This window comes from Vanacampus margaritifer, chromosome 6, assembly GCF_051991255.1.
Source record: "Vanacampus margaritifer isolate UIUO_Vmar chromosome 6, RoL_Vmar_1.0, whole genome shotgun sequence".
Classification (NCBI taxonomy): domain Eukaryota; kingdom Metazoa; phylum Chordata; class Actinopteri; order Syngnathiformes; family Syngnathidae; genus Vanacampus; species Vanacampus margaritifer.
Genome location: NC_135437.1, coordinates 28,108,493 through 28,129,631, shown reverse-complemented (window position 1 = coordinate 28,129,631; position 21,139 = coordinate 28,108,493). Strand labels below are relative to the sequence as shown.

Below are 21,139 nucleotides of genomic sequence, written 5' to 3'. Positions count from 1 at the left end.
TAGAAATGATTTCATTATGAAAATGCACTTTTTCCACACACACGTTAAAAAATAATAAATTTGACGTTTTATATAGGAATTTGAGTTTCAATGAGGATTAGGGTTTAAAATTAGGGTTTCAAGCCACAGTAAAGGTTTTAATGATGTTTTCAAGCATTTGTTAGCTATTCAAGTTTGGGTTCCAAGACAGGGTTAAAACAGGAATTTATGGTCACAATTCAGTAAACCGAAGGGGGTTGCTTCAGTGAAAAGAGCTGTGAGTCAATGAGTTAATTGTTGTATGGGTGTAGCAAGTTTTGGAATAATTGTCTTAAAAAAAAAAAGTGACACAAATACCGACTGTACCCAATGTCATGTGTGGAGATGTTTTATTTTATTTTTTTATTTCAGTTGTCTACTGCTTTGTTGATATGCTCTCCATTTCGTCCAGAATGTAAATGTGTAACATGACATGTGGATGAGGGCTGGAGAAAAAAAAAAAAACCATCCTGTCTTCCCTGTGTGTGTTTGTGATACCAGCAGGACTGCTTCAGCGTGGAGGGCGAGGACTTGAAACACGACTTTGAGCGCCTGCAGCTGGCCATGGAGATGGTCGGCTTCCTCCCCGCCACGCGGAAACAGTAAGAGCGAAATGTACTCATTTGTGAGCCGCAGCGTTATTGTGTGCTGCCGCTGGCTCGGGGTTGCCAGAGTGAAGTCAATGTGCGGATATTTAGCCTGCAAAACATTTTTGTGGCTGCTTATTACCAGCTCAGCACAATGCGGTTTTGGCGCGATGGCGGCCGTATGGAGGGTGAGAACAATCAATCACTTGTTCATCTTCATGTTTCCCGTTCAAGCTCTGCTGCTTTTGTCTACGCGTCACTGTATCTGCAAAGTATAACTATATTTAATATCGAGTTAACACAAACGATGTTCGTCTTTTATTATTACTGACGACTTAAGTGTTGCAATAGACAAGGGTGGGGCCAATCTTTTTTATTCAATGGCTGTACACAGAAAAATCGAAAGATGCGAGGGCCAACCAATCCATCAATACATTTTATATTGTACTAGACAAAGTGCAATTTTTGCAAAAATTGCGTGGGAATGCGGAAAAGCTGAATGCTAAAATTTGAATGCATGTGCTTAACCCTGGAGAAGCCACGGGGTCAAATTTGGCCCCTATAAATTCTGCTACTCAAATAACAAAGACCTTTTTTTAACAAATTTCACTTCAAAAGTCCAGAGTGCCACTTCTGACCCCTGCATGGGGCCATCTAGTGGATGAATATTGCACTTACATGAGCCAGAGTGGTGGTGACAAGATGGCTGGCAACAAACATGCTGTTTTGTTGAGCTGGAAATCAATCCAAACAAAACCATCTTCTCAGCAAACCATCAGATGGTAAAATTGTGTTTTTTTTGTTAATCTATTTCATGTCATGTTGCAGAATGCCTAGGAGTATGTTTTATATATATATATTTTGATAAATTAGCAACTCTGAGCTAGTTCAAAAACAAGGGTTAAAATTGTAAAAAAAAAACATATATTTTGGTGTTCAGTGAACTTATAGCAGTCATTTAATGTATAATTCATAATTTTCCAAAGAAGAAAAGGGTTCTTGGGTTCTCCAGGGTTAAATCATTTCAGAGCAATTATAATCAATTTCCTGATATGATGTATCAAACCATCAAATGTATTAAAATGTGGTTTGAACCCAGGTTCTCCGTGGTGGGAGGTAATCGCTCTAAGCACTGAGCAAACTTGACTCAATGCATCAAACAGTGATCGAAACCAACCAAAAATTGAAAGCAACCAGAAACTGTACTCAAATGACAATACTGTTACTTTAGAGTAATATGACTCAAAGTAAAAAAGTAGTCCTCCAAATAATTACTTGAGTAAGATTGATAGGGGTGTAACGAAAAACTGTTTGAACCGGAAAATAATTTTGGGATTAAGATGTGAGTGCATTGAAACAGGATCGAATCGTTCCACTTGGAAATAAATCAAGATATGTATTGAATCGTATTTTATTGGAGAGCTAGCTCTCAAATTTACTGTACTGCCAAGTTCATGTAAATGACAACAACCGTATCAAATCGAACCCAATCAAATCGTTCCACTTTCAAATCGAACCGTCCTCGAATCGTTTAGCACCACACGTATCGAAAACCGTACCAAATTGTCTTTCGTGGAAAGATGGATATCATCTCGTTGAGCTGACGTTAGCTAGCAGCATGCTAGCCATCGTTTTGCTAAATGACTCCAAAAAATCTCTTCCACAAACTCGATGATGGAATTTTGGTTCCCAGTGCCCGTGGACATCTTTTTACTATAAACTATTTATGACATTTAGAAGATTTATCGTACTCATCCACAGGTTCCGACGGACCAATGATTGTCTTTCAATACGAGTGTCTTCTCCCTCCCGGCAGAATTTTCTCGTTGCTGTCGGCCATTCTCCACCTGGGCAACATCCGTTACAAGAAGAAGACCTACAGGGACGATTCCATCGACATCTGCAACCCAGAAGTCCTTCCCATCGTCTCGGAGCTGCTGGAGGTCAGCATGATTTATTGCTTGCGGCGTTCGTTCCTATGCTACAGTGCGGCGCTACTTGTATGGAAGAGTTTTTTTTGTTTTTTTAACCTTTGTTAGCTTAGGCCTCTTTATGAGTGGATAGTTGGCTTGAGCTAGGCCGTTGTGTCGCTGTGACCTGTCCTGGCTTGGCGCCTTTCTATCTAGATGAAAACAGTTAAGACCATCAGGTCACACATTTCGTCCCCCCGTGCGGGCGGGAGGCCAAGACAGTATATAAGAGTAGAGACCATTTTGCATAGATCAGACCTTCTTCCGCATTCAGCAGATAAGGCTCGACAGCTGTGCACTAAAAAATTTTCTGGCATCCAGTAAATCGTTCAACTGAGAATATGCGGTTATCCTGGTTGTTATTATTAATATAGCGAGCATTCAAGATAAAAGAAGCGGTGAAAGTTCCCATTGGAACGTTACACCTTGTGTTTTTCTTATACTTTTATAGAGCACTATTTTTGTGTGTTTTTGGGGGGTTGGTGGATTAATTTTGATTCATTTCAATTGCGAAAACTGATTCTATAGACTTGGTAAATTGAGTTTTGAATTTTGTCACAGAACAAAATAAACTTGCAAGTCAGGATATAAACAATGGTGATCTCAATTGACTAATAAATGCACTTAGTGTGACATTTGTGCCCATTTAGTTGAAAACAAAAAACATTTAATTACTCTGCCTATCACTAAGTTAGAGGAACAAAAGGCATTATTTGTAGTAAATAACAATTTTCCAATTAAGTGAAATTGGATAATTGATCCTATGTTTTGGTCCACTAATGTGCCACACACTCAAGGTCAGGAGCAATTTTCTGTTTTTGTTCCTGTTCCTGTTTGCTTGATGGCACTACCAACTTTTTGTCAACAAAAGACTTGAATTTGGATCCCCCATGACTGATGTGGGACGTTTGAGCCACTTCATCTTCTGATGTTTGACCAGAAATGAGCGCTGAATAAAGATAAAGATGTATGTTAGCTTCTTCCTAAGCTAGCCGCTAGCTAGCTTTACCACAGTGCTTTTTTTCTTCCTTCTGAATCTTTTTTTTTTGGTTTACTTTTGGCTGCTTTTTTTCATTCCCCTCAAGTTATCCCGTGATGTATGGCCCACCGGAGAAGCATAATAACCGCACAAATGTGTGGCTTTGACCCCCAAAAAGTGTCCGTCTGTGGCTTTCCTCATAGAAGCGCCGCTTGCGGTGATGCTGGAAGTGAAGAGGTGCTTGACACAGACCGCCTTACGCTTACACAAGGTCCCGGCGGTGCGCTTTCTATTTTTAGACTTCTTGTGCCACGCGGGTTCGTTTTCTCACTCGTGATCACAGAGTCACGCCGTCGAGATTCTTCAATTATAACCCTGGATCGAATCCCTAACTCAGGTTTGACACCCTGAGTTAGTGCCCTAACCCTTGTCTGAAATTGTAACCCAAGCGAGTATAAGCTATTTTGGCGCGATTACACGAAAGAAGTATAATTGAGAACTTGTAACAAAAGAACATTGAATTTGGAATTGAATGTACTTGCACTGCAGCAGAATCACTGACCCTGGGTCAGTTTTGACAAGTGTGCGTTTATGAAGGGATTAGCCTTGTGATCTGTGCTACCAAGTAACTAATGCATGCAAATATCAACCAATTGCCTTGCAGCATCCGCAGTGCGAAGGGATTAGCCCGCAGTGTGAAATGAAGTCTGATAATGCCCTCACGCACACACACACACGCGCGGTTCGGTGAGACTATTCCTAATCCCAGCGGCTGGAGGAGACGTGTGGGTGTGACATCTGCATCTCCCGCCGCGGCCGTGTCATCCGCGGCTGGTCCGCGGCTAAGTTTGGTCTGCGGTTTGGCGGGCGCACGCCAGGAATACTCCAGTCTGAAATCAGGAAGGAGTTTCCTCACTTGGTTCGGGATGAGTAACTGTGGATCAGAGCAACTTATATTTGAATTAGCAACAAACCAAGAATCAACAATCGGACAAGTTGTTCTAATCTCAAACCCATAGTTGACCCCCACATACTCGCAGACTCACAGGTTCGATTTCTTTCTGTTTGTGGGCCAGCCGATCACTCTGAGCTGAAAATCACTACGATGGAACCCTAACCTTGGCTTTGAACCCTACTTTGAAACGCCTTATTTAAAGCCCTAACCCAGGCTTGAAATCCAAATTTGAAACCCTAATCAAACCTAGAACGGTAGGACCTGTCTTGAACGCTAGATTTGAAACCCTAATTTAATATCCTAGCCCTTGTTTGAGACCCTAACCCTGGCTTGAAACGCTACTTGGAAGCGCAAAATCTGGCTTGGGACCCGGTTCTAAAATTGTAACCCTTGTTTAAGCCCTAACCCTGGCTAGAAACCCCAATTTGAAACTTTAATTCTTGTTGGAACCCTTATTGCTGGCTTGGATCCCCCAACTTTGGAACCGTAAATTCCTGTCTTGGAACCCAAACTTGAAAAGCTAACAAATGCTTGAAAACATCATTAAAACCTTAACTGTGGCTTGAAACCCTAATTTTAAACCCTAATGCTCATTGAAACTCAAATTCCTATATAAAATATGTCAAATTTACTATTTCTTAAAGTGTGTATGAAAAAGTGCATTTTCATAATGAAATAATTCATATTTTTGCCATTATTTATAATTATTAAAATTATATAACGAAGCATTCATTTAACTCATTTACTCCCAGCCATTTTCACTGAAGCAACCCCCTTCGCTCCCGGCTGTTTTAATGGATTTTGACAGATTTTGCAAGGTCCACAGAATATTGTGTTCTATTGCTATAAAAACCTGATGGGAAAAAAATGGAACCTACCAAAAGAAAGATTAGAGTCACTTTTTTCATCAGGAAAAAAGTTTCATCATTATTCACAAATCTGTTTAGAACTGTGGGTAAATGAGCTTTTATCAACATGTCCCCAGTGGAGCTCTTTTGCTCTGCTGCCACCTGCTGGCCGTTTTTGTGAGAACTACCATTGCTTTAAGCGACCTCTTCAGGTCAGAGGATGCGTCAAAGTCTTCTGTATGCGCTAGTATAAAAAAATATATATAAATACGTCTTTGGGACACTTAAAACGTTTAAAATAGAACGTATTTATACGTTGTTGGGAGCAAACAAGGTAATATAATGCAGCCCATTAAAAACATGACAAGGTCTATACAAACAGCCGCACAAATTCATTGTTTTCCAATCTGGACTATCTGTCACTTAGAACCCAGTCAAGCCTCGTCTTGTTTTTTGTCACCCCTTGTAGGTGAAAGAGGAGATGCTGCTGGAGGCACTGACCACCAGGAAGACGGTGACTGTTGGAGAGAGGCTCATCGTGCCCTACAAACTAGCAGAGGTGATACACATATATCGGAATTCCCTTTTTACCAATCTAGACACATGCGCCACCCGCAACCCGGAGGTGGTTCTCTGCAGAAAACCAGGAATTAACTTGCTAGCTACCAAATGGACAGACACACAAACACAAGTAGGCCTGTAGCACACTAGGATTATTTTTTTTCCCCATCCTGCCCCTTTTAGTAAGAATGTGCACATTTCCGTTGTCTTACGCCATCCTGTGGGAACCAGGAAGTACCTTGCTTGGTACCCACAGACAAACAAAATCAACATATAAATGTTAAATTTTCTCATCTTGGCCTTTTAGTCACATTTGAAACATTCCCAACCGCCCAGTCAGAAGTGGTACGATCCAGCTATCTTAAGTTAGACTGCTAGCTAACAAACTGTAGAATAAATGAACACAGTAGCGTCAACTATGAATCCCCTCCCCCAGAGACAGAAGTGGTACGATCCAGCTATCTTGAGTTAGCCTGCTAGCTAGCAAACCTTTGGATAAATGAACACAAATAAGCACACACTATTTTCTTCCCGATGACCCCGCCGGCCCAGAATCCACATGGTGCAATCAATCGCTTTATCATTTTTTTAAGCATAATGTCTAATTTTTACATCATTGACCAGGAAGTAGCTTCAACAGCTAATGGACGGGGGAAAAAAAGGAAGTTATTTTCTGGTTTCCACAGCGAGTCACAACGAAACAGTTCTCCTTGCTCTACAAAAAAAATGTCCTTTACATATAATCCTAATTTCTCACTCTGCATTAGCTAGGAACTAGCTTGTTAGCTAACAAAGGAGAACTCAACAATGTTTTTGCTTATTCTTTTCTTGATGGAACAGTTCCACCTACACCAAAATGGTACAATCCCGTCGTCTTAAATCATCGTCTGTGAAGTGGGCCGCTAACCGAGTGCCATTGTGCACATGTTAGAAAGTTATACAGTCTCTCTTGACTGATCTTAATCATAATCTGAAGAAACTTGATGTCGTTGGCCTGCCGTGACTCGAGCACAAAGCGCTTTCGCAACGACGGCCCGGTGAGAAGTTGTTTTGTGGCAAAGTGCGTCAAGCCTTGATTGTTTTCGTGAGCTTCCTCAAGCACGCGCAAACTCTTCCACATCCCGTTTCCTGCCGTGCCGCCGCGGTTCTTCGTGGACTCGCTCGCCTCTCAGATGTGACATTCGGCCCACGCTGACCCCCTTTTCAGTAGCGAGAGCTCATCGGAAAAGCACTCGATTACTGTGCGTAATTTAATTTGGCGTCCAGCCTTCTGCTAGCAGCCGCGGGGGCTTTTTTTTCGAAGGAAATGCTACACACAAACGCAGTCTGCTTAGCTGACCACCACCCACATGCACATCTGATCTGTGCACTAACAATAGTTGCTCAGAACACCCCCCCCCTTCCCCCCCATCCCCTTTCCACCACCATCTTTGCAGTCATGTGCTCTTGTCGGAGGAATGTGAACCCTCCACTGGAATATGCAGTACAGACGATGAACCCTCACTGTAACTGTCCCTCACCCTCAGCGGGTGCTTCACTTTATTTTAAGCAATTCAACAATTCATTGAATTCAAATCGACATTGCGATGTAGTAGAATGCAATTTCATTGGAAACTATTGTGAAGGGGAGCAACGTGGAATGCGTCATTAACCACCGAGGTTAAGAAGCAGACCTTGACTATTTGACCCGGCGGTCATCATTTCCTCTCATCGGCGCGTGCGCCTCATCTTAATTCAAACACGGTTGAACCCTGGCCTGCTATGGCACCGTGCGCTTGCCCCGGGGACCTTTATTGGCACTCTCCTGAAGGAAGTAGACAAATGAGCTTCCAGACAGTCCAATGCAAGAACTGTATACAATTTTTTTTCTCTCTACGGAGATAATGCTCACGTTTTATTGATATGATCCTCTTTCACGTGCAAAATTGCAAAATTGTTTGACCGGGTCTGTAACAGGAGATGTATTAAAGCTTTCTAGTGTCAGGGTTTTATGGTAGAGTCTGAGAAGTGGACCCAATTGCAAGGAGGCACAGTGAGGGAATGTGTAAACATGGTGATTTATTGCCAAGACAAGTGGGCAGGAAACCCAAGACTTTGACTAAACTAGACTTTGACTAGACTAGACTAGACGTGACGTGACAGGACTTGCCTTAACGGGGAGTGACTTGCCTTGACTTGACTTGACTTGGTGCTGTGGAGTGGCTGAGGCTTGGCTGGCTGCGGAGTGGCTATGGCTGTGCCTTGGTTGTGACTTGGCTGTGGCTAAAATATCTGGCTAAGCTAACATGACATAGCGAAACGTACTCGACGAGAAACACGACAATGCCCCCGCGCGGACTTAACAAAGACAGCAGACTAAGGCCCCCGTTCAGACGGAAGCAAAGCCGAAACAAATCTCGTACACACACACAAGCATTTCAAGACTTGCGTGTGTCCAAAAGAAGACGCTGAGGACGTTTGACGGCTGTAATGTATATGCCAAGTCTGGAGTGGCGCTGTAGTGCAGCCAAAGGGAGTTAACGGAAAGCGTAGAAGAAGAATCAGCGAAGAAGACAAACACTTTTTTTTTCCTAACTTTATTGCAATCGACAGAAAAATACTGGAAAATGTTGGAAAATATGTCTTGTTAAATCAGCTCCTTTGACGCGTGTGAGAAGATGACGAGAGGAACACTGAGTTCACTTTGTTTCTTTCTATTTATTTATTCTTTTTTATTTGCCACGTGTGCAACTCGAAGCTCCAGACCGGAGCAGCCAACACTGTGCCGGATTCCACAGGGTGTGTGCAATACAACTTTGCCCAAAAACATCTGCGCTGGCATGTCAACTGTGTCCCGATGTAATTGCTTGCAATTTTCTCACACCAGGCCGAGATTGTAGATGTGGCTTTTGTAAAAGAGTCAGCATGCTTGTCAGTTGAAATGTTTTTTTTTTTTTATTGGCATCAAACCTATCCATACATATGTAGTTTATTCAGTTGTAAGAGGGTGTGCACACTTGTGCAACTCCATTATTTCAGCTGCTGTACATGTACAGCTGACAGGACAATTAGTGGTGGAAAAAATTGTGAAACGATTCATCTTGTTGTCATTATTTATTTAATTTTATTTCTTAGAAAGAGCCTGGCATTTGAACAGGTCTGTGTGAACTTATTTTTCCCGGGATGGGATGTTGGCCAATAAACTTCAGATGCTGTCCACAATAGATAACCACTTCCGGCTTCTTTTTGATTAAAGACAGTATTCAACAAAGGTGCCTAATGTATTCAGGTGATCTAATAGAGACATATTGTAGAAAAGAATTGAGCAAGGAAATGAAAAAGAATATACTTAAAACATTTGCATCACAACTGTCAGTCCCCGAGTTCCCTTTTAAAACCGCATTATGATTTTTCTTCTTGAATTATTCATAACCTTCTTGCATAACTCGTCTGAAGCATCACAGCCCGAGCGGCTAAAAATATCACAAAGAATCAATAATGCAAAAGTTGCCAGGGGGCAGTGTGGTGCCATGCGTGCATGGAGTATACGCTAACAATAGGTTTTGAACTTAAATACACAATTTGTGTCATTCTTGTTGTTGTGTGTGTTAGTTTTATAGTAAAGTCCAACTGGGGTGTCGTTAAACAGATTAAAGGACGCTTAGAGGGGTGGCAGAATCACAAATGCTAAGCTACGCACATGCTAGGCAAGCAACATGGTGCATTCAGGGTACTTTCAAAACGTCGGGAACTTGTAAACACACTTGTCCTATAAAATGGGTTCTATTTTGCAAGTCGCTAACTTGACTTTGTGTGTAGGCGGGCACCGTGCGGGACTCCATGGCCAAGTCGTTGTACAGCGCTCTCTTTGATTGGATCGTCTTCCGCACCAATCACGCTCTGCTCAACAACAAGGACCTGGAGGACAGTTCAAAGGTGAGACGCGTCCGTCCCCGTGGGAGGTCTGAGTCGCAGTTCAGGATGCTCCCCTGTGTGTGTGTGTGTGTGTGTGTGCATGTGTCAGAAATATTGGGGCAGATGGCGTTGAATTCCCCATTAGCTCATGTTACCACAACACCCCCCCCCCCCCCCCCCCCCGGCAGACCTCAGTGCGTGTGTGTGTGCGCCTTTGTTGTCCCTTGGCGCTGACATCATGTTGATCATGCAGTTGCACTTGTTATCAAGGATATTGTTCTTCTCTTCCAATAAGATAGAAAATGATCAACTGTACACGTTTGAGGAGGGAAAAAAGGCTTCCGTTTTCAGAAGGAACCAATTTGCCTAATGAAAGGCCTTCGTTGAGTGGCCACCTTCTTCAGATTTGTGCATACTAATGAGAAATCAAGCTATGGAGCTTCAGGGCTCTCTTAACTCATTCACTGCCGTTGACGCCTATAAACATCAAAAATTCATTTAAACTATTTTTAATAGTTTAACATTTTTTTCCACTTTTGTTAACAAGAGTATGAAAACCTAGACTTTTTTTTAAATAATCTTTAAAAAAAAAAGAAAAGATTATTAAAAATTAGGGGCATCAGGCGATGACATTTTTTAATTGTAATTATTCGCATGACTTCAATAGTTAACGCACGATTAATCAAAAAAAATGTTTTATCTGTTCTAAATGCACAATATTTTTTCCCCTAGGTTTTCATACTCTTATTAACAAAAGTGGGGAAAAAATTTTAAACTAGGCAGCGAATGAGTTAACTCATTAACAAGAGTATGAAAAACTAGATTTTTTTGTTTAATTTTACATTTAGAACAGATACAAAATTTATGATTAATCGCGAGTTAACAATTGAAGTCATGCGATTAATTACAATTTAAAAATGTATTTGCCTGACGCGATTTAAAAAAGAAAGATTATTAAAAAATAGGGGCGTCAGGAGATTAAAATTTCTAATCGTAATTAATTGCATGACGATTAATCACAAATTTTATATCTGTTCTAAATGTACAATTTAAAAAAATCTAGGTTTTCATACTCTTGTTAAAAAAAAGTGGAAAAAAATGTTAAACTAATAGAAATAGTTAAAATGAATTTTTGTCGTCTATAGCCATCAATGGCAGTGAATTAGTTAATCCAAAAAAGCTTCTTTTTTTAAAAAAAATTAAGAAGAAAATTACATTCTGGGGGGGAAAAAAATCGAAATTGTATAAATTTAAAAAAATAAATAAAAAAGTGATGGTTTTGGAGATGTGAGGTTTCCGCCATGACACTACGGGATGTCTTTTTGTTTTGCGTCAATGTTGAGCAGCACTTCAGCGTATAAAACGGTGCAACTATCGCTGAGGAATGCACATTGCCTCCCTCCAGATCTTTTCCATCGGCGTGTTGGACATCTTTGGATTTGAGGACTATGAAAACAACAGCTTTGAGCAGTTCTGCATCAATTTCGCCAACGAGCGGCTGCAGCACTACTTCAACCAGCACATCTTCAAACTGGAGCAGGTACACGCTTCTTACATTCTTTTCATTTTTATTTATCTTTTTCTTTTTTTTTTTCAAATTCAGTGCCAACTAAATACGCTCCTTTTTTTTTTCTAACTCATTCACTGCCATTGACGGCTATAGTCGTAAAAAATTCATTTGAACTATTTCTCTTAGTTTCACATTTTTTCCCACTTTTGTTAACAAGAGTATGAAAACCTATAAAAAAAATATTGTACATTTAGAACATATATAAAATCGTGAGTTAACTAGTGAAGTCATGCGATATTCCAAAAATTTCACATTAATCAGAATGTCATGCTTAGACTAGTGAGGTTACGTCTAACATATTATTGTCAAGAAATGTTTAAAAATTGCTCAGACAATGACCAATCACAGCTCACCTGTTTTCTGAAGCTGAGCTGTGATTGGTCGTTGCCTGAGCCCTGAGCAACAGTGATGTCATCTTCAGTCGACAGCAAGTGGTAAAATGGCCACTCCTTGAGATGGATAAAAATGGCTGGATTTAGCTGCTTAACTCATAAAACAGCTGAGCTATGATTGGTTGTTATTTGAGACCTAAGCAACATTGATGTCATCTTCAATCGACAGCAAGTGACAAAATGGCTGCCCTCTGAGATGGATAAAAATGACTGGATTTAGCTGCCTAACTCATATTAACCAATCACAGCTCAGCTTTCGAAAACTGGTGAGCTGTGATTGGTCGTTGCTGAGCCCTGAGCAACTGTGATGTCATCTTAAGTCGACAGCAAGTGGCAAAATGGCCGACCCCTGGGATGGCTAAAAACAACTGGATTTTGCTTCATAACTCATATTCCACAAATGTCATGCTTAGACTAGTGAGGTCGCATCTAACATATTATTGACAAGAAATGCTGAAGGTTGACTTACCACTTTAATATTGAAAAACAAATCCCTGAAAGGAAGACCACTGTAAGGTTTTGCTGCCACGTGTTTCCGTTTGTTTGCAGGAGGAGTACCGAGCTGAGGGCATCAGCTGGCACACCATCGACTACATCGACAACAGCAGCTGCATCAACCTCATCAGCAAAAAGCCCACCGCGCTCTTCCACCTGCTGGACGAGGAGTGCAAGTACGCCACCTGCTGGATGCTCTAGAATGTTTTGTGGGCAAGCGACTTTATTTGTGTTAATGTTGTTGTTGTTGTGACCTTTGCACTGCAGCTTCCCTCAGGCGTCCAATCAGACCTTGCTGGACAAGTTTAAGCGTCAGCACGAGGGAAACAACTACATCGAGTTCCCCGCCGTCATGGAGCCCGCTTTCATTATCCGACACTACGCCGGCAAAGTCAAGTACGGAGTTAAGGTGAGCTCCCTAGCTAGCTCCCATGCTGCTCGATTACCTGCTAGGGAGCTAGCTAGCAAGTGGCAACGTAAGATGTCCGCCAGTGACTTCGCTAAGCAGAGGTGGCAAATCCAATTCCAGAAACTAAAAACCCTGCCACAGTTTGGCTTTAGCCCCAGGTGCTAGCTAGCTAGCTAGCTCCCTAGCTAGCATCAATGGTGCTCGATTACCTGCTAGGGAGCTAGCTAGCATCAATGGCTAAAGCCAAATTGTGGCAGTTTTTTTTTTCTGGACCTGGATTTGCTACCGCTGTACCTAACGATGCTATTAACTGAAATTATGATATGATTCAGCACAATTCCACTGTGATGGTATAAAATACGATTATTTTACAATTTACTCCAATTGTGATCAGATCAGATTACGCGTCACTCCAGTTACGATATGATTCATTCCATTTTACAATGCAACACAATAAAATGAAATTCATTTGGGCTGGGTATCGATACTAATTTCCTGAATTGATTTGATTTCGATTCACAAGAGTTCAATTCGATTCAGTTTTTCAATTTCCATTTGATTTGATTGACTCAATCTAATTCATATACATATATTTATGGGACATAATTTCTTCTACATGATAACAATTCCACAAGCATTAAATTCCAAATGAGCTCATTTGCTCCCAAAAACGTATAAATATGTTCTATTTTTAAATATTACCGTGCTCCTAAAGACGTATTTGTACGTTTTGTATGCTTTTTTTATGCTAGAGCATACAAAAGGAACTGAACTGAAGAGAATGATTGAAGCAATGGTAGTCATCACAAAAACGGCCAGCAGAGTATAAGAGATCAACCAGGGTCATGTTGCAACAAGCTCTTTTCCCAAGTGTTATATTCTAATGCTAATGGCTGCAAAACGGAAACAGATAGAAAAAAAATTCCTGATGAAAGAAGAGACTCTAATCTTTCTTTTGGTAGGTTCCATTTTTTTTTTTTACAGCAATAGAACACAATATTCAGTGGGCCTTGCAAAATCAGTCAAAATCCAGTAAAACAGCCGGGAGCAAAGGGGGTTGCTTCAATGAAAATGGCTGCAAGTGAATGAGTTAGACTACTGGTATGCGGAGGTGGTAACTGGTTAAATAATTAGTTTATATTTGTTAACAAAAGTAACATATTATAATCACTCAAACATTGACATCAGCAACGATGAGATAAAAACACTATTTTCATAATCGTAATTGAATAACTGTAAATACAAAAAAAATCTTAACAATTTACGGGTTTTATGAATCAAGATCGGGCTACGAAAAGGAATATCGATTGTATATTGATAATTTTTTTTATTTTTTTAAACCTAGCGTTACAATTAATTTCAATTACAATCACACCAGTTATTGTACAAATTAGATTGTGATTCACTCCCTCAACAATACGATTCATTCCAATTATGATTTCCTGCAATTACAATACGAGTCACTCCAATAACAGCACAATTCACTACAATTCGAGTGATTACTGAAATTACTGCCTATTAATGGAAGGGCTCGGTTGCGGTTTACTCAACAATGTGATTTGCTCCGATTCACTCCAATTATGATACGATACATTTCACTCCGGTCCTAAAGTGAATCCACGTTCACATGATGACTTTCTAAGTTAGTTGCACTTTTGGTGTACACGGCAACACGCCACTTTTCAGTAATCACATGAGCCATTGCCTTCTTTTCTTGGACAATATACAAAACAGAACCAGAGAAAAAGGCGGAAAAGGCCGACTTTTACAGACAGCATGAAAGGGGCTTTTGTCAAGGCTGATTGTGTTGAGACGTCGCAGCGAAAGTATAATTGGCCCACTTCACAGATCAACTCTGTTTCCTCTCTTTTCGTCAAAGCCTTTTATGAACTTCTTGTCGTGCTGTCGACCTACTTTTTTTCCTTTTTTTTCTCCCCCTGCCGTTAAATCTAATTCTCCCGCTCGCCTCCCAGCTGCGCTCTGATAAGAAGCACATGTGCTGGAAGCGCTGGAGTGTTTGGGATTATACGAATCCTCGGCAATGGAGAGGTGAGATACGTCCGGCTCACCAGTCACATGACTCATTGGGCGACAGAAGACAATTTCAAGCACGGCGGTCCGAAATGCCGTCTACGACCAAACTTTGCCTGTTGTATGGCCCGGCAGCTGCGTTTTCATCGGCCTGCTACATATTCTGGCAACCAGAGGTGGCAAATCCAGGTCCAGAAAGTAAAAACCGGCCACAGTTTGGCTTTAGCCCCTGATGCTAGCTAGCTCCCTAAAAGGTCAACAAGCACCATGGGAGCTAACTAGCAAGCTAGCTTAAAGGTAAACAAGCACCATGGGAGCTAGCTAGCGAGCTAGCTAAAAGGTAAACAAGCACCATGAGACCTAGCTAGCGAGCTAGCTAAAAGGTAAACAAGCACCATGGGAGCTAGCTTAAAGGTAAACAAGCACCATGGGAACTAGCTAGCCAGCTAGCACCTAGGGCTAAAGACAAACTGTGGCAGGGTTTTTTACTTTCTGGACCTGGACTTGCCACCTGTGCTAGCAACAGTGGCGGGCCGTGCACTTGGGAATCACGCCATTATTACGTCGCAAACTCACACTTAAAATTAGGGCTGTAACGATATCCAAACATCACGATACGATATTATCACGATATTGTGAGGTTGGCGTTATAAAAAAAAAAAAAAAGGTCACAATATTGTAACAAAAAAAGAGCTCATACCAAAAAAGAACAATATTGTGTTTTTGTACTTAACTCATTCACTCGCAGCCGTTTTCACTCAAGCAACCCCCTTTGCTCCTGTTTTCCTGGATTTTGACTGATTTTGTATAGCCCACAGAATATTGTGTTCTATTCCTCTAAAAACATGGAACCTACCAAAAGAAAGATTAAGAGTCTCTTCTTTCACCAGAAAAAAAAGTATATTTCTATCTATTTCCGTTGTGCAGCAATTAGAATATAGCTAAGTTTCTTTATAGAAGGGCCAAAACATCTCTATGAAAATTAAACCGCACTAAAAAAACTAGCCACCAGAGGGTGCTAGAACTGCACAAATGAAAATCAACCTGACCTTTTTAACATCGTGACATGACGACGACGATATAGTGGCTGTTTCAATATCGCGATATCCCGATATTGCGATATCCCGATATTGCGATATCCCTACTGACTTCCATATGTCAGGACTTCCGGGAGAAGAACACGGACCACATGCGTCCCGACGTGGTGGCTTTGCTGAAGAGCAGCAAGAACGCTTTCATCTGCGGCCTGATGGGAATCGACCCGGTGGCCACCTTCCGCTGGGCCGTGTTGCGCGCCTTCTTCAGGGCCCTGGTGGCTTTCAGGGAGGCCGGACGCCGACACACTCCAAAGAAGACAGGTCAGATCGCCGCTTTTCACTTCATACTGCTACGAGAGGTGCAATATGGGACAAAATGATTGGCAACAGCTATGTTGACTCTGGTTACCAATACCATGTACACTCTATTACGATTTAGTACAATTTAAAAAGTGTGCAACATGACATGATTCACTCCAGTTTAGAGCTGTCAAAATTAATAGAGTAATCGATGATCAAATTAATCGACTACTATTTTAATAATCGAGTAATCGTTTTTATTTTATTTTTTTTAATTGTCCAAATCCTCTGATTTCAGCATATCAACAGTAATTGTTCACTGATTTCTGTACATTTCTGAAAATATGACATTTTCAAACATCTGGAAAACAATGACCGAACCGATAACATAGTACAGCATCACTCCTCCCTTTTTTTTTTAATTACTATATACAAATACAAATTCTGAAACAATCACCAATGTCTCGTTAATAAACAGTAAACGGGGGAAATTTTGTTTTTATACACTTAAATGCAAAATTAAATCGATTAATCAACTAATCAGATTCATTTTAATTTTGCATTAAGGTGTATTACAAACGCTTTTTTTTTTTTTTACCTGGTTACTGTTTATTAACCAGTCATTGGTGGTTATTTTGTACTTTGTATTTGTATACTGTAGTGTTTTAAAAAAAATAAAATAAAAAATAAATTAAAACCCGAGGATTGATGTTGTACTATGTTACCATTCGGTCATTGGTTTCCAAATTAAAAACAGATGTTTGATGTCTTTGTCTTATAGTTGTCGATTAATTTGATAGCCGATTACTTCAATGAATTTTGACATCTCTACTTCCACCATGATGTCATCTGTTTACATAAGAATATTGTCAGATTTGTTCCGAACCTTGCAAGAGCCTCTATGAATTTTGGTCACAGAAATTATTTGAGACACAATAATTGTCTCATTTGACATCAAATCAAATGTATGCAATTTATTATTATTATTATTGTTGTCGTTATTAATTTTCTGCATCTGATTGCTAGGTCACGATTCCACTGCCCCCTTTGGCGCCGTCAAAACTGTCGACAGCTTCAGTTTCCTTCATCACCCGGTTCACCAGAGGAGCCTTGAGATCCTTCAAAGGTGCAAAGACGAGAAATATAGTAAGTAGGTCCACGATGCTTTCATTCGAACCATGTGGAGGATTTTTGAACACGAGTCCAATTTGGTAACATTAAACAGGACATTAACACATTTGCTCCCAAAAATGTATGAATACGTTCTATTTTAAATGTTTTACGTGTACCAAAGACGTATTTATACATTTTATGTTTTTTTTATTTTTTATGCTAGAGCATTGAAAAGGCTTTGATGCAGCTTCTCAGCTTAAGAGGTGGCTTATAGCAATGATAGTTATTAGAAAAGACAGCCAGCAGGTGGCAGCAGAGTATAAGAGATCAACTAGGGCCATGTTGCAAATAGCTATTTTACCGTTTTAAACAGATTTGTGAATAATGATGAAACTTAGTTATATTCTAATGCCAATTGCTGCAAAATGGAAACGGATACAAACATACTTTTTTCCTGACGAAAGAAGAGACTCTAATCTTTCTTTAGGTAGTTTCTATGTTTTGATAGCAATAGAACACAATATTCAGGCCTTGCAAAATCAAGTCAAAATCCAGTAAAACAGCCGGGAGCGAAGGGGGTTGCTTCAGTCAAAATGGCTGCGAGTGAATGAGTGAAGAGTGCAACGTCAATTCCTACCACAAAATTGACCGCACCATATTTGATTTAAGACAAGAAATATGTCCAACTCAATGAAATGACACTCATAGCGCATTTTTGGAAACCGGCGCCTGAAGGGGTTTTACAGTGGCGGCAAATTTCTGAGGTGATTCAAGTGAAAACTCTCCAAAATCAATTCCAGGTTGAGGCCGTCACTTGTGGTCAATAACGCGTGAACTGAGAAGCTTTTATTACCATAAGAAATAGAAGCTGGACCGCACAATTTCCTTTTCGACTAATCGGAAAAATCAATGGAATCGGTCCCCTGTGGACTGTCAGGAGCCTGACTGGACTTTTTTTTTCTTACAACATGTTCTTCAATGGAATCGGATTTGTTTGGCAGAAAACTGTGCAACATGACAAAATGGCCCAAATAGAAAAATAATGGGAGGCTTTTGTTGCGCACAAATGTTTGTGTTGTAAATAAGTCAATGTGTGACAGAGCGAGTGTACTCTCACTATGATGACCGATTTTTCCAAGGAAGTCGTTGTCGAAAAATCCCCGAAGATTCCTTGCTGAAGGGGAATTCCGTCTTTTATGAAGTCAAAATACTTGACAACATGTGATCACATCAGAACTGGCAAAAACATTCATATTTCACAGAGTTGTTGTGCAGATAGGTTTGAATTTATTTTTGATAGTTTATATCTAAAATCATATATCTAAAATTAATACAAAGTACATCAATAAACACATCGGTTGTCTGCAGGTATTACAATTATTTATGAAGTCTGTGAAATGCATAACGTCATCTTCTTTTCCTGTCTTTCCGTTGGGTACAGGCATCACCAGGAAGAATCCTCGCTCGCCGCTGTCTGATCTTCAAGGCGCCAACACCCTAAACGAGAAAGCCAGCTGGTGAGTCCTCAAAGTTGTCCGTCTTCTTAGAAATCAGCCCGTCGTTAGCAGCTGACGCGTCGTCTTCAGAGGTGGCAAATCCAGGTCCAGAAAGTAAAAACTCTACAACAGTTTGGCCCTGATGCTAGCTAGCTAGATCCCTAGCAGGTAAACGAGCACCATGGGAGCTAGCTAGCTAGCATCTGAAAATAAAAACCCTGCCACAGTTTGGCTTAAGGCCCTGATGCTTGCTAACTAGCTAGCTCCATAGCTAGCTCCCATGGTGCTCGTTTACCTGCTAGGGAGCTAGCTAGCTAGCAACTGAAAGTAAAAACCCTGCCACGGTTTAGCTTTAGCCCCTGATGCTAGCTAGCTAGCTGCCTAGCAGGTAAACGAGCACCATGAGAGCTACCTAGCTAGCACCTGAAAGTAAAAACCCTGCCACAATTTGTCTTTAGCCCCTGAGGCTAGCTAGCTCCCTAGCAGGTAAACAAGCACCATAGGGGCTAGCTAGGGAACTAGCTAGCTAGCACCCAAAGTAAAAACCCTGCCACGGTTTGGCTTTAGCCCCATTATGCTAGCTATCTATCTAGCTCGATAGCAGGTAAACGAGCACTATGGGACCAGCTAGGGAGATAGCTAGCTAGCATCTGAAAGTAAAAACCCTGCCACATTTTGGCTTTAGCCCCTGATGCTAGCTATCTAGCTAGCTCCTTAGCAGGTAAACGAGCACCCTCGGAGCTAGCTAGGGAGGGAGCTTGCTAGCACATTGGGCTAAAGCCAAACAGTGGCAGGGTTTTTTACTTTCTGGACCTGGATTTACTACCTCTGGTCGTCTTCCCTCATCTGCAAAAACAGGAAGCCCGACTTTTCACTTTTCATATTCCGCCTCTGTTGCAGGGATGGCTACGGCGTGGGCTGCAATGGTCGCGGCCCGAGGTCAAGTCGGCTGCCGTCGGCGGGGAGCCCGACGGCCCTGGGGGAGGACGGCATCTTTGTCAACTCGGCCAACAGCAAACTGCTGGAACGAGCTCAGGGAATCTTACTGTGAGAATAAAAAAAAAAAAAAGATTTGCTCTTCACATATTCTACAAATGCGGAATATTTGAGCTATTGTCCTTCTTCTGTGGTGTCTAAGCCACCAAGTCGTATTGTCCCACAACTGCAAGGAAAACAGCATTTAGAATGGCCTGTTGTTATGTTGTTAGCTGCCGCCATCTAGTGGTGGCAGACTGAAGCGCACTTGTATCTCAAATTTTTTCTCTCATCTCATGACCAAGAATCGGCCTATTGTTGGCCACTCCCACTCGTATCTCAAGGCACCACTGTAAGAGGGGGAACTTCACTTAAATGATTTTAAATAAGTTTACTATAACAGATTAAGAAATGTCACTGTGACATTATGGACAGTTTAAACATTTAGCTTAGTGATTCTGTCAAAAAAAATTATAATCAGAGGTGGCAAATCCAGGTCCAGAAAGTAAAAACCCTGCCACAGTTTGGCTTTAGCCCCATATGCTAGCTAGCAAGCAGGTAAACGAGCACCATGGGAGCAAGCTAGGGAGCTAGTACCTGATGCTAGCTAGCTCCCTAGCAGGTAAACGAGCACCATGGGAGCAAGCTAGCTAGCACCTGGGGCTAACTGTGGTAGGGTTTTTACTTTCTGGACCTGAATTTGCCATCTGTGGTTATAATTTTTAAAATATGTTTTTATTTGTTTGGCTTGACTGGTTTATTCTGGTCATTTTAATGCGAGAATTTTCTTTAAAATAACGCTAAAATATGCTTTAGATTATTTTTGCAATTATTCACAAAATTTATATAAATATTTAAAAATATATATTTTACTTTACTATTATTTTTATATTTTACTATATATATTATATTTATATATTTTTATATAGTATTTTTCTTTGTTACTAGTAGTCGTGATTGTTTGGGAAACATGAAGATTCATAATTTATTTATAACAAAACCAAATGCATGTTCTGTGGGGGGGGAAATAACTTTCATAATTTCTTTCTGTTCTTCAGAAGAAACAAAAACTGCAAAATCAAGCCCAGCCTCCCCAAGGTAGGACATATCATCAAATTGTTACGAAAGATGACTCCATATATTCTAATTATGTTACGTTAATGTTTTAAATATATATATATATATATATCGGTAGCACTTGTTAGATGTGAAGTCTCTGCGGCACCTGAGCAGCGTGACGCTCCACGACCGCATCACCAAGTCGCTGCTTCACTTGCACAAGAAGAAGAAACCGCCCAGCATCAGCGCGCAGTTCCAGGTCAGTGATCGCTCTCTGGTGCCCCCCGCTGGACGCTTGCTGGAAATTACACAGGCTAAAAGTTGGCTTTTAAATCAGCTTTTTTTTTTGTTTGACTGTATTTATATTTATACATATTTTGAATATCGTAGTGATAATTATGCTCTGAAGTGGTTTCTGTCAACTTACACGACAACAACTGTGTTACTAAA

At 40.8% G+C, this 21,139-nt stretch overlaps 1 protein-coding gene across 7 annotated transcripts in view; it reads left to right on the top strand.

The window, feature by feature from the left end:
- LOC144053321 (unconventional myosin-IXAa-like) overlaps nt 1-21,139 on the top strand; it is a 101,137-nt gene that overhangs the window by 53,460 nt on the left and 26,538 nt on the right. For 4 of the 7 annotated variants that reach the window (XM_077567662.1, XM_077567660.1, XM_077567661.1 and 1 more), the window contains 13 exons: nt 520-620; nt 2,422-2,548; nt 5,827-5,916; nt 9,717-9,833; nt 11,218-11,352; nt 12,324-12,445; nt 12,537-12,678; nt 15,872-16,067; nt 17,073-17,192; nt 18,601-18,676; nt 19,556-19,702; nt 20,689-20,728; nt 20,826-20,948. In XM_077567662.1, coding sequence (XP_077423788.1) covers nt 520-620; nt 2,422-2,548; nt 5,827-5,916; nt 9,717-9,833; nt 11,218-11,352; nt 12,324-12,445; nt 12,537-12,678; nt 15,872-16,067; nt 17,073-17,192; nt 18,601-18,676; nt 19,556-19,702; nt 20,689-20,728; nt 20,826-20,948 — 1,536 coding nt within the window. The remainder of the gene's footprint in view (nt 1-519; nt 621-2,421; nt 2,549-5,826; nt 5,917-9,716; nt 9,834-11,217; nt 11,353-12,323; nt 12,446-12,536; nt 12,679-15,871; nt 16,068-17,072; nt 17,193-18,600; nt 18,677-19,555; nt 19,703-20,688; nt 20,729-20,825; nt 20,949-21,139) is intronic. The other 3 variants (XM_077567664.1, XM_077567665.1, XM_077567659.1) reach the window with 1 other exon arrangement.